The sequence below is a fragment of the Falco peregrinus genome, chromosome 2 (assembly GCF_023634155.1).
Source record: "Falco peregrinus isolate bFalPer1 chromosome 2, bFalPer1.pri, whole genome shotgun sequence".
NCBI lineage: Eukaryota > Metazoa > Chordata > Aves > Falconiformes > Falconidae > Falco > Falco peregrinus.
Genome location: NC_073722.1, coordinates 117,465,157 through 117,484,254, shown reverse-complemented (window position 1 = coordinate 117,484,254; position 19,098 = coordinate 117,465,157). Strand labels below are relative to the sequence as shown.

Here is a 19,098-nt window from a genome sequence, read left to right as displayed (position 1 = left end):
ATGCTTCTGGTGGACCTCCGGCCAGTGCCTTTAAGCTCCCAGGATGCCCTTTAGGCCACCTTCCACACTCCCCTCTCAGCACAAGCCTATAGTTCACCTGAATAAATAAGGTGGCCCCAGTTATGTGGATTTCTTTCTTCTCAACTGCTGTGTGCAGAGAGCCCGATTATGCTTTACAGTGTATGTGTTTTGTTGGAAATACACAGTGTTCGAAGCTTAACACCAGCATTTCGGTATAAGCTGAATTTATACCTCACTGATTCTGAATTTTTAAAACGCCTAGAGAGAACAGCCTCTCTGTTCAGCAAAAACCTCACCACTGATCCTTGCACTCCTTTGCTCTGGTTGCCTGTTAAAGACGTCTATTATCATAATTTCAGGTTCACAAAATCCACTATTGTAAAGCGTGATGTTCTGCTGACTTGTAACGTAGGACTGGCACAGCCACCCCTGAAGAGCACAGGAAAGCAGCACTTACCTGGGTTACTTTTGGAGGTGCGCACGGGGGTGTAATGGTTTTTGGAAGATGTCCTGACTGGGGTGTTTTCTTTGGGGGAGGTATCTATGGCCGAGATAGTCTCTCTTTCACAGTGTGCTATTGGGATTGGTCCCTGCTGCCTTAAGATGTCAGCCAGAGCCCTGGGGAGAGAGAAATAGGGAAAAAACGTATTTTCACACAGTAGGAATGGCGTGCAGTGTTTTCACTTTCACAGTCACTGTGTGCATCCAGCAGTAGTTGGATTTCTACCGTAAACAGAAAAAAGCAACGATAACAAAAAGGAAATATATGGCTTAAAAGCTTAGCTTCTTTATGTGCATCTGCTGCGTGTATTTACAGGCTTGCCTGGCTATTGTTTAGCTGTTCATATGCTTCCACTAATTCACTTCACCCCAGGGTTATGTTCTTTCTCCATCACTTTCCCTGCTGTCAATGACAGTGCAGATGAACTGTTCTCCATAGCACAAAGAGTCACCAGAGCCCTGAGACTCAGGTGCTGTGATCTTCTAAAGGTTACACCAAAACTGCCCTGCCCAAGCCAAACCTCTTCAAGATAAAATCAGATTAGGGGTCTGGTCCCCACGCTCCTTAAATCCTTGTTTTTTCTGCAAGAAGCTCAATAAGCAGCAGTGGTGGGAGTGGGTTTCTCAAAGGAGAACCAGCAGTCCAGAAGAAAAGGATTGAACAGTTTTCATGGGCTAATGTCAACACAGCTATTAGCCTGCCTTTACTTTTTTGTCCATTAGGGATTTATTTAAAGGTACTGAGGTCTCTCTGCTATTCTCCAAGAAAAAGAAATGTCACACAGTTCAATCTGCATCCAATGTTTTCCCCCTGGACGAGTGGATACTCAAAGACTTTTTTTCCTCTGTGAGTATCATGAACACAGTGGAACAATTATAGCGTGAAATGCCCTGATTTTCTTAGTGCAGCCACAAGCTATCTCTTGAGCCATAGGAAAAGGAGGAAGGGGATGGCTTGCATGGTTTATAAAGGACAGTGGCGTTCTAAAGATGATAGAGTTTGAAAGGTTCTTTTCTTTTGGCAGAGGGAATATGCCTAATGTCACCTCAGGTACCAAGAAAAAGATGTGAGGAGGAGAAATTCCTTCCCTGTGTATTGACGAAAGAGATGCTGGTGTTGCTCATATCTACTAGTGTTCCTTAAATGCCATATTTCTGGTCTTTCACATAAGAAATACTTTGGGGCCTGAGTCCATTGCATTTTCCAAATCATTTCCTCTACAGACTGCTATCCTTGTGCATAAAGAATTGCAACACTAATGTGCTCTACAGAAGAAACTCTGGGAAGATCTCAGGGTCTCCAGAAGAGGATTACATTAGTTCACAACAACCCTGCACAGAATAAGAATACTTTTAACCTCATTTGATTATAGTTTATAGAGAGGGCAGGCACAGAAGCAATAACCAATCTTATGGTATGTGTATGTGCACACATAGTGACACAAATGGAGTAAAGGGGTTGTCACATGCAGCGACATGTGAGTACAGATTTTTTTTTTTTTTTTTTTTTTTGTGCTAGGAGAGGTGAAAGTGGCAGCAATAAGAGAGAGATACTTAGTCCTATTCCAAGTCCTTTTGTTTACTCCTGTGGTTAGTCCTCGCTGAATAAGAGGAACTGCTATTTGGTGTTCTCCAAAAAACGCTGAATTCCCATTGATTGACACAGATCTGTGGGTGCTCGCCATCTTTCACAATCATGCCTGAGTTATCTCAAACTGGCCACCAACTTGCAGGACATGTTTGAAATTTTGGCCTCTTGCCCGAGGTTGTAGAGAAGATGAGTGGCAGGACAAGAACCTGCAGCTGGGGCCTGAGGTCCAGGCCCTATGGATACTGCACGGTTCCCTCCTGAGGAGAGGATTCATTCAACCACCAGTAACTGTGATGGCTTTTCTAGGCAAATACCTCCCCACTGCCTTACAGATCTTGCTGATGGGGGAGGATGTGGGAAGCTAATGAGGTCTGTCTATTTGGCACTAGCACCCAGTACATCCTGTTGAAGACAACACATTTTCTAAAGACAGCAGGTTGGCAGAACTGAGCCCTTAGTACATATCTCCAAGATATATTAAACATCAGATGACCATTTAATAGTATCTGCAGTACAGAAATGCTGAGAGTCATTTTTCAATCACAGAGATTGTATTAGGACCATTATTTACTAGCCCATGGTGGCTTGGGCTCGTTTTGAACACTTGTCAAAGACACTCTTAGTGTCAAGAGTGCAATCACTCAGAGTGCAGAGGAAGATGACAGCATGGATAACACTAGAACACTGTAGACCACTTAGCTTAATATAACAGAGCCAGCTGGTCAGGAAGGGTCGGGTCAGGGACCAGTGTGTGCTCAGAAGGGGCTGTGTGCAGTGAGGTACACAGCAGCAGTACAAGAAATGCGGAGATGGGGAAGTATGGCTGGCGGGTGCTGGCGGGATGGAAGTGGAGGAGTACCAACAAGTTCTCCCAAAGCTGAATGTGTTTAACCTGACAAAGAGAGGCTAAGAGAGGACCTACATCCCGCTAACGGGGAGCTGCAAAGGAGACAGAGTGCAAAGCAAAGAAGATGAGGCAATTGGCACATCTTGCAATGAGGGAAAATCCACTTGGTTATAAAAGAAAAAAAAAGTCACAGTGGGATAGCAAAACACTGAAAGAGGGACCCAGAGAGGCTGAGGGATCTCCATCCTTGGAGGTCTTCAAATTCAGCTGGCTAAGGCCCTGAACAACCTCCTCTACCATTGAAGCTGGCCTTGCTTCAAGCAGGTGGCAGGACAAGGGACCTCCAGAGGTCCCTTCCAACCCAAATTCTGCTACAGTTCTGAGTCTAGAACCACCTTACCCTGCAGGTCAGCTTGTTTCTCTTGATACTGTCGTCCTTTCTCCTACTATTATTACCATTTGAATGGGGTTTGGTACAGTCCTAAGAACATAGTTTCCCTACCTCCTGGATGGACAGTTTACCTCAATTCACTAAAAATAAGTGAGGCAATGTCAGTGAATATACTCTGGAAAGACTGGAGGTGGTAAGAAGTTCCTCATTCTCTCAGTCATTATCTACCTGAGAGCCGAACTCCAAGCCTGCCACCCTCCTTAAGGACAAAACCATGTGTCCAGAACAATATTTCAGTTCGTGAACAGTTTCTTATAAAACTGTGCTTGGTAGTTCCTTGGTTACAGCCAGGACCTGAACTCACTGATCCTTACCACACAAAACCATACAACTCAGGTGATAAGAACAAATTTAACCCCTTCTTTGTCTTTCATCTTGAAGGAATCTTAATAAGAGCTGCTGCAGGTGGGTAGTTGGTCACAACAGAGTGAAGAAATGATTTCTGGTGGGGTGCCAGCCACCTGGGAGGGAGGAGACTGTTACTCAGATGAAATGAAGGAATCACAGGTGGTACTCAGGAAAGTGATGTCTGCCGTGTCAGACTACACACAAGTTAAACTGAACATAACTAGCAAAAGCAGACCTAGCTCCTAAGTGTATAGGACTGAAATAATGTGACTTCAGTAATGCTGAAGGTGTGATCTCCTAAACCAACCAAACTGTGTGTCCTGAGTGCTCACTCTTTGACCTCTTCTTTAATGTCTACAGAGAGAAAAAAGATGGTTCAGCACCAGCAGAACAAAACATTATAGGTGGAGGAGCAAGTCAAACTTGGATCAAACTGGTTAGTTCCTTGCCAATTCAATCACATTGTTGTGTGTGATCCAGTTTATTTCCATAAAGCACAGCGGGCTGAGTCCCACGATGGTGGAAGGTCGGTCACTTAAGTGAGGAAGGATTTGGTCGGCATAAGACTCTTGGGTACAGCTGTCTAGGTGTCCACTGCAAAAGCTTCAATAACAGGGTAACAGAGGCACTTGAAATATTTGGGTCTTCCATGTGCAGCCATCTGGGTACAATGAGTCCCACTGATGTCAACAGCATCCTAATCACCTGCACAAGGCTTTGAGACACTTCAGAAATCTTTCTGTGACGACATATCTCTTATCTCAGGAAAACAAACCTCACTCCCTGGAACGTGTTACCTGTGGCAGCGGATGGAGTAGCCAGAGTTGTGTAACTGTACAATCGTCTCCTGAGATAATGCTTTATGACAGCTTTTTCATTAATGTCATTTACGTAAGAACACTAAAGCTTCTTTCCACATACACCTAGAATAGACATGGTGACATCAGGGGTGTTGTTCCAGACCAGTGCTGGACTAGCAGCATGGGAGAAAAACCTTCTGATGTCTGACATGGCAGGACCTCCCAAGGCAGAGCAGGTCAGGTCCTGCTCTCAGGAACGGCAGCAGGGAAGGCTCTCGTGCCACTCTGGAGTAAGTGAGTACTTTGGGAGGAAACACCGTGGGATGAACACAAGGACCCTGATTCAAAGAGGGAGTTGTGGCTGCTTTCAAAAGGGAAAAAAAAAACCCTAAAAACCAACAACCAAACAAACCAGGTCTTGCTGGAAATACAAAAGGGCCAAAAGGGATGGATGTAAGCAGTAGGGTAGCAAGGCTGGGCATCAGCTGGGGCCCTGGTGTTGAAAGATGAAATGAACAGACTTGGCTAAAGAGAAAAGAGAATGAAGACAAAGCAAACTGTGAGAGAGGCAATGGCAGGGGGTGGCAGAAAACCAGAAGAGAACAAGGAGAAAGTGAGCGGAGTGATATAAAATGGAGGAAACAGGAACAAACCACAGTAAAGACCAGGCAGAGTATGAAGTTCAGCAGGTATGTGGAGGGGATCCATCTCAGTCCTAGCACAGAGCTGTGGGAGGGGAGAGGGGAACTTCTTTGTGCAACGGGGAAGTAAATCATCAGTAGTGATTCTCCAGGATTGAGGGAGATGATCCTTCCTGGCTACGTAGCCCTGGTGAGACACATCTGGGGTTCTGTGTCCAGTGCTGGGCTCCTCGTGCACATCATGGACTGGGTTCGATGAAGGGTCACAAAAGTGCTTAAGGGCTTGGAGCATCTCATATATGGGGGAGAGGCTGAGACAGCTGGGACTGCTCAGCCTAGAGAACAAAAAGCTCAGGGGGATCTTATCGATGTGTATCGATAACTGGCTGTAAAGCTGCTGGAGCCAGGCCCTCCTCAGTGGTGTTCAGTGACAGCACAAAAGGCGATGGGCACAAACTAAAATACAGGAAATGCCACTTAAGCACAATAATAAGCTCTTCCACACTGAGAGTGTTCAAACACTGAAACACTGCATCAGCAGGTCAGAGAGTCTCCATCATTGGTGACATTTAAACCCCAACTGGTCACAGTCCTGGGCAACCTGCTCTAGCTGACCCTGCCTGGAGTCTGGACTGGTTGATGATCAGAGGTGCCTCCAGCCTTAGTAATTCTGTGATTTTGTAGACTTCGTGTAGCCAAACCAGGCTGTCCCACTGGAGGGTCCAGCCCCAAGCACGATAAAGAAATGGCCTCAAAAACCAGCAGAGAGAACCCCCACCAGGGAGCTGATCCCAGTCCTAGATCCAGACTAAAGGAATGACTCCAGTGGGCTTTCTTCAGGCTAGGCCATGTCACTGACAGCAGACCCAGGCTGAGAGGGCTCCAGGTCCACTTTTGTAAGTGGCTTTTCCTACAGTAACTTTCACACTGTGAAACACCTCCATCGCCACCTCCAGTGCCTTAGCTTCCTGACCTCAGTCATTCCAGTGCGGTAATTTGCTTGTCTCCTGCACCCATGGGGAGAAATTTGTTGTTTTTCAGTGCTTTGTGGGCTGAAGAAGGAAGGATTTGCTTGATATCACTGAGAGAGCTTGAGGCAGGGCTGGGACCAGAGCCCAGTTTCCCTGTCTAGTGCCCCCTTCACTGGCCAAGGAAGATCCACCTGAAGGAATGCATCCCAGCCATCCCTGGTAATTTGTCAGTTTTTTTCAGGACCTATCTGTGGAAATGTAGAATTCATGTCAGTGCCCCAGGGGTGGCAAGGACTTTCTGGACTGTATTTGATGGGGATAGCTCCAGTCCACACATGAGCCTCCTCTCTTGGGCTGGAGAGAAAAAACACAGATCCTGGGAAGACAAAGAGCAGCTGAAACAGGGAGGAATGTCTGGTTTAAGAAGAGAGTTTGTGACACATCGGTGTTTGCCTCTGCCGTGAGCTCTGAGGCATGAGGTTGCAGGGGCTGTGAAGGACCAGCTTGCTTCAGCACACCCTGCCCACTTACCAACCCAGCTGAGAAACTTAACCTGCTGTCTTAATTACCAACAAGGTAATGGCAGGCTGGAGGAGTGTTATCCCTTACCACAGTCTTTTTTGAAAGCAGTGTCCTGCTTTCCTGATACCCACAGATTTTCAACACTAATTGCTCGTAACAAGTGTGGGCACAGGTGTTCCTTCTACTGAAGACAAGGGCAGCTTTGGTGACAGCCCCAGCAGGCCAGGATATGGCCTGTGGGAAATAAGACTGGAGTAGAGAAGTCTAAGGATGCTGGATATGAAAAAACGATGGGAAGAGCTGACTACTTCCAGTAGCACAGGTTGTACACATGCAAAACTTCACTGAGTTGCCTTCTGAAAATCCCGTCTTGCAGACTTCACACACAGGGTGATAGAAAACAGAATTGCCTGTTCAATGTCCCTATGAATTTGGGGAAGAATGGAAAAGGAATGACCAAATGGATCTGGCAGAGTACAGTAAGAAGAGCAGTGTCTGGCTGAGTTAAAAGCCTGCTAAAAGCATAGCTGTGATAGAGTTTGTGGCAGAACTCCAACCAACTTCAGCACAGCCAGGATTTCAAGGCAAGTCCTTAAAAAAAGAGGTTAAAGATCCCCCTATGCTTTCTTACTAACCCGGAAAGAAAGAGGCCGTCGGAGAGAGGTGGTTCCCCCAGCCATGTAGCCAGCTCACCTATAAGGGACAAGTCTCTCCAAGGGAGAAGATTTCAGTCACCAGCAAGTCGCGCAGAGCACAGCCCTGCATTATTCATGGTTTCTTCAGTGCCTGTCCCCAGACCTGCTGCGTGCCTTGTGAAGTTTCCAACGCTGGCCACACTGAGCTACATGCTGCCTTCCACTGAGCTGGGTCTGTGCTGCCCTACGAGATGGGCTCCCACGCTGTAGTTTCCGCAGGCTGTGCACCGCTTGCCCATGTTATTCCCCTGTGCTAGCTGTGAAACAGCAGATGAGAAGGCAAGGGTACACTGCCTGTCATCGGCTCTCCCCATCTCTGCTGCCTCCTCGGCATCACCCTCAGGGCACGGGTCTGGCCACATTCTGAGGGTGCTCTGATCTTACTACCAGAAGGATGGGGATTTAATTGGTTACACAAACACCACTGCAAACTGGTACACGGAGGGAAACACGGGGATGCTGCTGCCAGCAAACCCTTCTGGGAGGCAGATTCCTTCACATGGAAGTGACTCTGCCAAAGTAGCTCTTGTATCTGAAAGTGCAAGGGCTCAGCGGTGTACTGGAGATGTACCAGTCCCAGGTCAGCAAAAGGGACAACTGGTCTCTGCAGCTGACAGAAACAAGAGCATCTGGTGCTTCAGAGCAGGGCTTCTGGGGAGGAACACTGGAAGTGGTTTGTCACAGCAACCTGAGCGGGCATGTGGTGGATGCATGTATGTACACACAAGAACAGGTGAATGCACCCATGGAGTAAGAACTTCCATGAGTGAAGCATTTGTGCACCTGCACCCAGCATAAGTGAGGAAATATTCTTTCTTAAAAATAAGTACTACAAGGAAAAGTCAGATGTCTTCTGAAAAATCTTTGTGCTAAATACAAGAATTATACGTGAAGCTCCTGGAATTTAGTCCAGCTTTAATGACAAATTTAAATGAAAGCCTGGTTACGAATGTACTGAGGACCATATCGTTACCCCAGATAATGACAGCAGAATGAGGCTGGCAGTTTTCCTGATTCACTTTTCTTGGTGAACTCAAAACTGACACATGGGTGACATAATTACATCACAGACACACACCCACTGTATGGAGGCATGTATGTGGAAAATACGTTTCAGCTGAAATAGAAGTAGTATAGGTGTTGCACTGTTAAATTGACAAGAAAACAACTGTTGCAGTGAGTCATCATCTCTCCTGTCTTCATAACATGCGGCAGAATCAGCAACTGGGAAGTAAAGCTCTTGTCTTTGGGACAGGTTCTTTAGGCTATATATCAAGGGCAGTAAATACTAGCAGTGCTTAGACGGCACATCTTGCACAAGTACAAATCGAGTAAGTGTCCTACTACTGATGTGATGTGGGCAAGAAATTTACTATAGTCACTAAACTCACAACAGGTGATACCAGTTCCTTTGAACAGTGATACAGCAGGTCCAAAGAGAAAGATACTGTTACGTAAAGATTTTGTGATTAAAAAGTTAAAATAAATCTTTCCAACGGATGTTTCTTCGCAGAGAGCTGTTACACTGAGCAGAAAGTGGCCAGGGCACCAAGGGTCAGGACCTACCTCTAAACCATTATTGAGCTACCTAGGGACAGCGAGCGGCACGAAGAAGCCGCTGCCCCCAGAAGTCCCGTCCCCCAGCATCGCTGCAGGCTCAGAGCTCGTGGCAAGGCAGACGGTGGGCTGCCACCGGCTGTGCCACCGGGACTGCTCCTCCAGCACCCACCTTCCCTCTCAGGCTCGGGCCCCAGAGCCCACCTGGCTGCATGCCTCTCTGCTTGAGAGAGCAAAAAGGACACGCTGCCAAAGAGATGCACCCAGAAAAGAAGGCAGGAGTGCTGGGGAGAACCAGAGGCAGTGGTACTGTACAGAGAAGGAACTGAGCGCTGGCGGTGATCCGGGGAAGGAGATAAAATAAAAATAGCAGGTCTTGCTAGGTATTTTACAGGCATGAAAGTCTGTAGGAGTTGTGCTAAGAACTCAGCTGGTAAGTTTTTTAGTCTGTTATTGTTTGTGCTTGCGTATCTGCGTGCACTAAGCTCTTGGTGGATATGCAGCACTTCAAAAAGCTCATGAGAGCATAAAGAAGTTTCATCCACAAGATACCTATTTTTGCACCAAATCCTATGTTGTAAGCAAAATTAAGGGACTTTAAACTTATTGACTAAAACTGTACTTTCTCTGACAAGCCCTGTCCTTGCAACAAAGGCGATTCAGGCAGGAGCTGAACTACAGCAAAGTATTTATTGTGAAAGAATCCCAGGCTTATCTGCCTGGGTAATGAGACATTTGAGACCTCCATGCGACACAGTGCACACATCTAAGGAAATACAGATTGCCTCTGCGAGTAGGGGCAAAGGCAAGCAAAAAAGCACCATGATCTCACTTTCCTGATAAGGTTCAGATCTTCTTATGTGAAACAAAGTTTTAAAAGGCATCTGCTCTCCAAAGACCCACAGATCAACTGCTAGTTAAGGATATAAGATTGCAAAGCTAAAAAATACAGAAGTTCAGAGCTAGCCTGGATTCCCTCGACACCTTATGATGGAGGGTTACCAATAGAAAAAGTTAATCAAAAAGCAGAAAAATACCAAATAAATGGGAATTAGAGACACTGAAATGATTTGGTAAGGCAGCGCGGTTTCTGAGACTAGCCTCTCTTGCTGGGAGAAGTTCAAAAAGAAAGGAGAAGACTCAGAAGCAGCCAGTGGAAGTCTGCAGCCAGGCAGCCTCTGCTCTTCCCAAAGCCCCAGGCTCTTCATAAAACAGTCAGAGAGGAAAGCATGGGGAAAAAACAGTTACCAAACTGTGCAAACTGTGACCAGAGCTTCAGACTGAAGCTTCCCCAGTACATGTAAAGTGAAGCAAAAGGGAAAATATTTTGTACAGGTACATGCATACCAATATAAATTCTGCCTTGATCTGGCCAGCTGGGAATAGGCAATTCATCGATGCAAACAGGACAGGATTCAGATCTTCTCCCAGCACAGGAGTTACCTCAAATACACTAAGGTGCAGTATTGGTTTGAAACAGCAGAACTACTCATCAGTGACTTCTCTGCGGTCACACAATTCTGCCTTTTTCTGTTTTACCTGAGTCGAGTCTGACACGTGTTTGTGGACCTGTGTTCTGTGCCTGTGAGAGGGACAGGGCACTGTAGAGGCTCAGAAACTCTCAGGAATAAACACTACAAAGCAAGGCAAAGACTAGATGAAAGGCACGAGTGCGATGAATGAGACTGAGTGGAGTAAAAAGAAGCACAGCATAAACCCAAATCAGTGCAAAGAGAAAGAAAGCAGTGACAGCACCCAAGAAAGAAAATCTTCTGTATAGTCGCTATGACCAGGCATGTGTTCGTAGCGCTTTCTCTGTCCTGGGGGAGATATGAAGTTTGACTGTTTGGCTGAAGCAACACGTACCAGCGAAGAGCGGAGCTGAATGAGCCAGCTGTGATCACATTTTTAAAAACTAAGTCTAGAGAGGTAGTTTTCACAGGCTCCAGCCTTAGCGAAGAGGGCTGAAACTAGCTACCCTCCAGAGACCTCTCTAGCGACCGTAGGGCCCAAGAGCTGTGGTGAGATGCAGCCTGCAGGAAGAGAAAACATCCTGCATTTTAAGTTAGCATCATGTAAAACTGCATGCAGCCTTCCCGGATCTGTGGAGAAACCGACCATTGCCTCTGAGTCCTGTTGAAATTCAGAGCCACGGAGTAAAAATGGCAAGAAATTGATCAAGTTAACTGTGGACTCTGCATGGGAAAAGGATGTTCATTTATAAAAACAGTCTCTGTTGTTATTCACAGAGCAGAGGATGCAAAAGCAGAGACCAAAGAAAACAGTAACACAAAAATCTTTCCTCTTTGTAGCAACAAAGATGCCCTCAGAATAGGGCAATGAGAAGCACTAGGAACAGAAGGTGCTGATTTCCCTTCTCCCTTTCAAAAGCCAAAACACTGACCAGACATGCTCCGTGCAAGGACAGATACAGAAGATGGCCTTTTAGCAGGATATGGAGCTAGTTTGCCGAGGAAAATCCCAGTGCTGCTTCTCAGCAGCTACATGAGAACAGCTGGGCTTCCATCACTGCCCCAGGGCCATCAGTACCACTGTCTCCCTCTGGCTTGCAAGTAATGGCTTCGGCTGCCCATGCAGCAAGCAATTGGTAACGTTTCAAACCCTAGCTGCAAACTATAAGCAGTTTCCAATTTGTGCATTCCTAACTCGGCAGAGAGTGCAATGGTTACTGTTGCTGAGGGCTAAATGGGGGTCATAGAGTGATACTAACTGCAGTGAATTATTTACTTACTGTAGCGCGGGGATTTAGGGTCATGGCCAGGGGAAGAGAATATTCTGGGTCACTACTCCTTGCTACAGAAAAACATACCCAGCTTTGAAAACAAACAGCTGACACTCCTTGTTCACTGTCAAAGATTCCCTAACTCATTGCCATACTGAAAGTAGAGCAAATACTCTGCCCATTTAAGAAATGCTCGAGGAAAAAAAAACAAACCAAAAAACCTGACAAACTGATGAAAATAAACGATCCTCACAAATGCAGTCAGTGAGCAATAGCAGATAAAACCTTGCAGGGTACAGCTCTCAGAAATCAGCCCCAGTTTCTACCTGGAGCCCAGCGTGCATTAGTTCTGGCTATGTAACTCCAAAGCAAGATCAAGACAAGAGGCAGTCATATATGGTCAGGCTGAAAGATCCTATAATCATTAAAAAATCAGCTAAGTTTAAAGCATTACAAGTGCTTCCGTAAAATATGAATATTTTAGCTAATGTTTTTCAAAGCACTTCCACTTACTGCTCTTAGAAACGAACTTAAGTATCAGTTACTGTCACTGCTCAGCCCAGAATCACAGCAGTGGCTCTTCTTTAAAGGTACGTGGTAGTGCCTGAAAACAGCATCTGAAAACAAGACCAGATTTCCAGCTCTTAAATGCACATGCATATCTCAGTGCACAGACAGCCTTTCATTTCACATGAGAGTGACGATTCTCCTGTGAATTTGTAAACCCTCCTTTTTATCAAAAGACATCAAATGAGCCCTGTCTCCATCAAAATGTTCTAACTGAGTTAATGAGGGTTTTCTGTAAAAGCTGGGTGAGAACTTAGCAGAGAAACAACATCTATACACAGTACTGCTAACCGACCATTTACGATGAAATAAAATGTAAAGTGTGATTTTGCTTATGGTGAAGTTCAAGGACGACTTGCTTAATCTCCCCTGGATGGGGGATGCTGTTCACGAGGGGCTGTTTCTAGCCCAGTGTAATAATTTCTGTTTATACTGCTGTTTTGCTCTTCCCAGAGGTTTTGCTGGGATACATGCTGAGATCTAATGCACTTGTCATCACTACAGCGCATTATTCTGGATGTTACACTTAACTCCAATTGACACAACCACAAACAGATAGAAATATCTGACTACATTCTGATTTTCTCCCTCCCTGTTACTCAGCAGCAGTTCTCAGAGACAAAGACAAACCATTCCACTCCTCCAATTTACATTCTGCCTGGAGTGCTGGCAGCATTATTCCTCAGACCGATGCAGACCCTGTCTGCTGGAGGTGCACTTCATAATATTTAAACCATCGTGCAATTTTGATCAAGTTCAGGTAACATAGCTCTGAAAGGTATAATCTTTTACCAGCTACCACATTATAGAAGTCAATCATTTCCTTAAAATGTTCTGAAAGTCAAGCTTTCCAAGCACTCAATCTGCCATTCATACTTCTACACACAGGTGAATCATTTTACCAGACCTTATCTAAATAAAGGAACGCAAGCATCATAGGAATGAAAACATCAAGAATAATACAGACAAGTCTGCCAACACTGCCTCTGATTTCAAAGGGTGTAGGATCCAACCCTGTAGCCCACTGGAGCTAGAGCAAAAAAGTGACATACAGTTATCCAAGTCAGATTTTCAAATGTAGTGTGAAGATAAGGCCCAGACAAAGTTGCCTCGATGCCAAAAGAGCCGTACAGTTGGGGAACTAGCCCTTAGTTAAGAAAAGACCGCAAAGAACCTAGTTTCTGACTAAGCTGCCTTCAGGACCCTTTACTGTACAGACACAAGTGACCTAAAAGATATTACAATGTTTTTAACACTCTGGAGTTATTTTTTTGCAAAAGGAGAGACAAGGGGCAGGTGGGTTTGTGATTGAATATGTGGGCCAGACCCTCAGCGGGTGTAAGCCAGCGTTACTTGTCCTCATTGAAGACCCAGTAGTCCACACCAGCCAGCACCCCTGTGTGTGCCATCTTACGAAGGCAGGAGTCTAAATAAAAAACATCTTCCCAAACAAATAAAAACTGCGTCACTCATCTCTTTTTCTTTGTAAAAAGCTAAAATTTCTCCCATCACACTCTATTGCCTGCGATTGAAGTTCAGCCTTAAAAATGTGGTCAGTTATTTTAATTATTTTGATTAAAATTTATTTATCAAAATAATTTTCATTAAGCATTATCTGCTAGAGATATGGGCTTTCCCCACTCATGCTCACAAATGTTCTTATAAAGAAGCTCCTCACCAGTTTTTATGTTCAAGCATAGGAACCTCACAGAGGTACACACACTATCTAGGGGGACTTTTTCACCAGAAAATAAATACGAACTGAGAGAGTACGTGCATTTGTCTGAGGGGAGAATCATTACGGAAGCCTGAGCTTCTGCCTTTAAATGGGATTTTCTCTGACATGTCGAGAGTGTTCTCTCTTATTAAGCAATGTGTAAAACCACCGTGAAAAGGATACCAAACTACATCCCTAGCAGCCACCTAGGAAGGACAGCTTTCTAGCCTGAGTTATCTGGATTTAGAGGGGAAAAGAAATAGAAAAGGAAAGAAAAAGAGCACGGCCTGGCACCGCCGCTCTCCAGAACACCTCTGGCGAGCCCAGGGCAAAGGCGCCCGCCAGGAGCAGGCAGAGCTATGTCTTTGGCACTTCAGTCTAAACTTCTGCGTGGGCGGGGCGGGCCGGGCCGGGCCGGGGGGTCTAGGGCAGACCGGGGAGTCCGGGCGCCCCGGCGTGGGGCGCGGGCAGGAGCGGGAACGCGGGCAGCGCGGGCAGGGAGGGCAGCGCGGGCAGCGCGGGCAGCGCGGGCAGGGCGCGCAGCGCGGGCAGCGCGGGCAGGGCGCGCAGGGCGGGCAGCGCGGAGCTGTCCCCCGCGCCGGTGCTGAAGGCGGGGCCGCGCCGCGGAGGGGTGCTGCGAGGAGTAAGGGGAGAGGTCCCGCGGTGCTGCCCCCAGGGTGGGAGGGCTGAGCGGGTCCCTAGACGGGTGGCGGGGCGGGAGGGACGCTCCGAGCGGTGGGGTTGTCCCTGGAGGGCCCGTGCAAGGGAGGAACTCCTGGCTGGAGGGTGGGAAGGGAAAAGCCTTGGAAAGGTGGTGCAAAGAGGGAAATCTCGGACAGCCCTCGCAATGGAAAAAACCCTCGGGCGAGGCGTTCAAGGGGGGACCCCTCGAAATGACAGCACAATGGAAGATCAGCTGCACAGGTGGCGCAAAAGGGGAGCCCTTAGACAGCCATCGTAAAGGTGAAATACTTGGAGATGCAAGGGGGGAAACTCATAGTCAGCCAGCGCAGAGGATAAGGACTCAAATAGGTACTTCAAGGGGGACTCCTTGGACAGGCTGGGCAGTGGGGAACCGTCAGACAGTGGTGCAAAAGGGGACACTTGGGACAGCCAGTTCAAACGTGGAATTCTTGCAGGGGTCATGCAATGGGGAAATGCTTGGACATTGCGCAAATGGGAAACGCTTGGATGGGTGGTTGAAAGGAGGACCCCTTAGGTGGGTAACGCAATGGGGACACCCTTGGACAGACGATGCAAAGGGGAAAGACTGGGAGAGGCAGTGCAAAAGAGGAACCTTCGGAGAGGAGGGTGTCCCTAGACAGAAGGGATGTTGGAAGCAGGGGGAGGACCGCACCTGTGTATGTTCATCTCCCGGGGCGGGCGCCGCGCCTTGTCGTAGGCCACCTTGGCGAAGACACCGGCGATGAGCACGAAGGCGATGGCCCCGCACGAGATGTAGACGGTGGCGTTGGTGCTGTCCTTGTCCGGGTCGTACTTGTTGGCGTCCCCGTCGGCGCCGTTGCTGCCGTCGGCGGGCAGCGCGCCGCTGGCGGTGGTGGGGTGGGCCCACTCGGGGCTCTTGTAGTTGCGGCACAGGCTCTGGTTGAGCTTCTCGGCGCGCTTGTTGCAGCAGAAGCGGTAGAAGCAGGTGCCGCAGCAGTAGCGGAAGCCCGTGAGGCTGTTGTTGCACTCGAACTCCTTGTCCCACTGCCCGCTCACGTCGTAGTACCCCCAGCACGTCTCGTGCGCCGGGGCCGAGCCCCCGCCGCCGCCCCCGCCGCCGGGGGGCGTCCTGCCGCCCCCCGCGCCCTTGCCGCGCCCGGGCAGCGCCGTGGGGGCGGCAGCCCCCGGGCCCGCCAGCGTCTGGTTGAGGAGCTCCTTGCCCGGCTTGGGGGTCCGCCGCGGCGCCACCGCCCCCTGGGTCCGGTTGCCCTTGGCGCGGGGGGGGCCGGCCGCCTGCGCGGCCAGCAGCAGGGCCAGGAGCTGCAGGGAGAGCAGGAGCAGCGGCAGCAGCAGGTGCCGCGGCCCCATGGCGGGGCCAGGCGGGGGCCGCGGGGCGCGGCGCGGGGTGGGGGGCGGCGGGCGGGCGGCGGGGGGGGCTCAGCGGCCGCGGCGCTGCCCCATGGGGGGGCGCGGGGGGGTCCCGCTGCTGCCGCGCGGCTCCTCAGCGGCGGCTGCCCGGCGCCGGGCGCTTCATGCCGGCGCGCAGCGAGCGGCGGAGCCCGGCGGCGCGGGGCTCGAGGCGGCGGGGGTCCCGAGCCGGCCGGTGCTGCTCCGGCGAGGGGCTGCGAGAGACGGGGAGAGGGTCAGAGCGTGCCGCGCCCCGGGCACCCCGGCCCGCCCCCGCCCGCCCCCCGCCCACGGCCTTACCATGCCGGAGCGGGACTGCAGCGGGGCCGCGGAGCCGGCGGGCTGCCCGCGCTCCTCGCGGGGGCGGGGGCGGAGCGGCGCGGAGCCGGGCACGGAGAGGGGCGGGCGCCGAGCCGAGCCGCGCCGCGCCGGGCGCTCCGGGGTAGGCCCGCCCACCGCTGCCGGGCCGCTCCTGACATCACTCCGGGCCGGCGTCAGCACACGCGGGGCCGCTGCTCCGCCAGCGCGCCGGGCCGGCGCCCCCCGCCGCCCCCCGGCCCGCCCGGGACAGCGCGTCCCGGCCCCGGCTGCCCGCAGCGCTCGGGGTGCTGACGCCGGCCCCGGCCGCGCGTGGGAAGGGGCCCCACGGGCGCGTGCGGGGAGCGTGGTCCCTGGTGGGGTGCGTGATGTATAGCCCCTGTACCTGTCCGGAGTGGGGGGTGAGGATGCGGTGTCCGGCGATGTGTGGTGTTCATGGGGATGCAGTGTCCGTGGGGATGTGGTCCTTACAGGGGTAGGTGAGGAGGTGGTGTCCGTGGGGATGCAGTGTCCGTGGGGATGTGGTCCTTAAGGAGGTGAGGATGTGGTGTCTGTGGGGATGCAGTGTCCGTGGGGATGTGGTCCTTACAGGGGTAGGTGAGGAGGTGGTGTCCATGGGGATGCGGTCCTTATGGGGATGGACATGGCACGTGGTCCCACTGGGTCAGCTGTCTGTGCAGCCCCTACAGCTGTGCATGGGACATCAGTGCCCACAGGGGCATGCGGGGGCTGTGATGGCTGGAGATCTGTGATCTGTATGGTCCCTAGTAGTCTGTGTCCTGGGTGTTGTTCCTATAACATGTGTTTGGTGTGTGCATGAGTTTATGGATCAATGTGTGCAGGGAATATGGTCCCTATGGATATTTGAGGGCTATGTAGACCCCAGAGGTTTGGAGGAGTGTTAGGGACCCTCTGGACGTACACAGTGATACGTTCCCTGTCACTGCATGTGTGGGAGGTTTGATCCTTATGGATGTGTATGAGCAGGCCCTATATATGCACACAGGTTGTTTGGGTCAGGTCCACATGCGGGCTCCCGGGATTAATGGAGCCTGGATGCCCAAGCAGGTCTGCCCCAGGCAGCTGGGGGGCAGAGATCCCTCCTCTCTCCAGGAGGTTCCCCTCCCAGGGCAGTGCCTGCAGCACAGCCTGGTGCTGGGCAGATGCTGGTCCCCGGGCTGTCAGGCCGTGTTGCCCACCAGGGCCACGCTGTCCCCACTGCCCTGCCACCCCCTGCACAGAGACGTGCCTCCCAGGCTTCACAGGGATTGCTGCGCCAGCCTGGGGCTGTTGGCACCTGCCAGGGAAGGTGCGCTGAGACCGGTTGAATCCCAGTTCCCTGCTGCGAGGGCTCAGCTATTGCACTCGGGGTGGGGAAGGCGGCATCCCCCACCCCAGCCTGTCTGAAACACCCCCCACTTCTTCAAACTGGTTCCCCTCCAGGGCATCTCTGGGGTGCAGGAGGGATGGGTAGCAGTGCCCTGGGCTAGCCATACCCAGGGACCCGGGCACAGGCACCACGTTTTTAAGGCAGTTTTGGCAAGCTTCCTGCCAGTTTCACTGCTGCGAGCCGCTGGGCCCCCATGTTGAATTTCCTCAAAGTCCTGGTGCTTCCCCCATGTCCCATTGCAAACTATACTAAAGCCTTTACAAACATTTCCTGAAGACATACAAGACATTGCCAGCTGTAAGGACACACAGAGGACAGAGAGGAATCACAGCAAAGAGAAGCACATGAAGACGGGAACTGAAGGGATGCCCTGTAGCTGTAGGCAAGCAGTTTTCAGGAGAGCAGGGAGGGTGGTGTAAGGGGAAGAGAGCAGTGGAGAGAAGGGGGAAACCTCCGCTGAAAAATCACCTGCCCTGTGCATCATTTCCTCAAGCTACCCAGCTTTGAATGCCCACAGGTCATGGCTGGGGCTGTGTTATGACTCGGGAGACCCCACGGACTGTGAGGGTGGCTAAGAAAGCTTTAGCTCTGCCATCTAAAGCTGCTCTGATGCTGGGGACACATGGGGGAATCAGACAACTGCTTCATTCCTCAAGAAGACACACTGCAGTGGCCCCAGGAGTACCAGGTCTCACCGGTAAATCAACCCCACAGGGTCCCCCGGCCTCAGCAGTGCCTGACCCCAACCCCAAAAGTGAGGCAGAAGAGGGCAGCCAAAGGCCAGCATGGCATGGGACCACCGGGTGGGAGTTTAAGCTGCTTTAACGCATGTACCCTTCTGAACCTCGAATACTGTGAGCCCAGCTCATCTGTCCTCCCTTTGGGGATTATGATCCCATTATAGGTGTCCTCCAAAACCTTATGGCAAAGGGTGTAAAGCAGATTTAGCTGATGCTGGGAGGCCATCTCCAAACATCATAAGCCCTCCAGCTCCCCAGCATGGCTCCATCAAAATCACCATGACAGGCATTTTCAGCCCTCAGCTGCTGTGAAATTCTCCCCCTACTTCTCCAAGGTAGGTGCTTTGCAAAGTGTAGGAAGCATCAGGATGTAATAATCTGCATCTCCCCCTCATCTGGTTGTTCTCTGCACACTTACGCAGGAGCTGAGGTCTCTGCAGAGGCACTGCGCTGGGAGAGGAGCTATCACTCTAGAGAAAACCCAGCATCCTCTCCATGTGGGCAAGGCCACCTGCTGAAGGCAGTCCTCAGGGACAAGATCTGCAGCTCTCGAGACATAAACTGTTGATGCTCCTCTGTCCTTACACTAAATGTTACAAGGGCAC

The 19,098-nt window shown here is 50.4% G+C and overlaps 1 protein-coding gene across 2 annotated transcripts in view; it reads right to left on the bottom strand.

Annotated features, from left to right (window-relative positions):
* The window catches only part of SHISA6 (shisa family member 6), a 246,087-nt gene extending 229,505 nt beyond the window's left edge, over positions 1-16,582 (bottom strand). For both annotated transcript variants that reach the window (XR_008746120.1, XM_055797690.1), the window contains exons 1-3: positions 16,346-16,582; positions 15,330-16,260; positions 479-639 (exon numbers count right to left, since the gene is read on the bottom strand). Coding sequence is in view for 1 of the 2 variants with exons in the window: in XM_055797690.1 (XP_055653665.1) it covers positions 479-639; positions 15,330-16,006 (838 nt within the window). In the remaining variant the exon portion in view is untranslated. The remainder of the gene's footprint in view (positions 1-478; positions 640-15,329; positions 16,261-16,345) is intronic.
* Between the last annotated feature and the right edge of the window lie 2,516 nt (positions 16,583-19,098).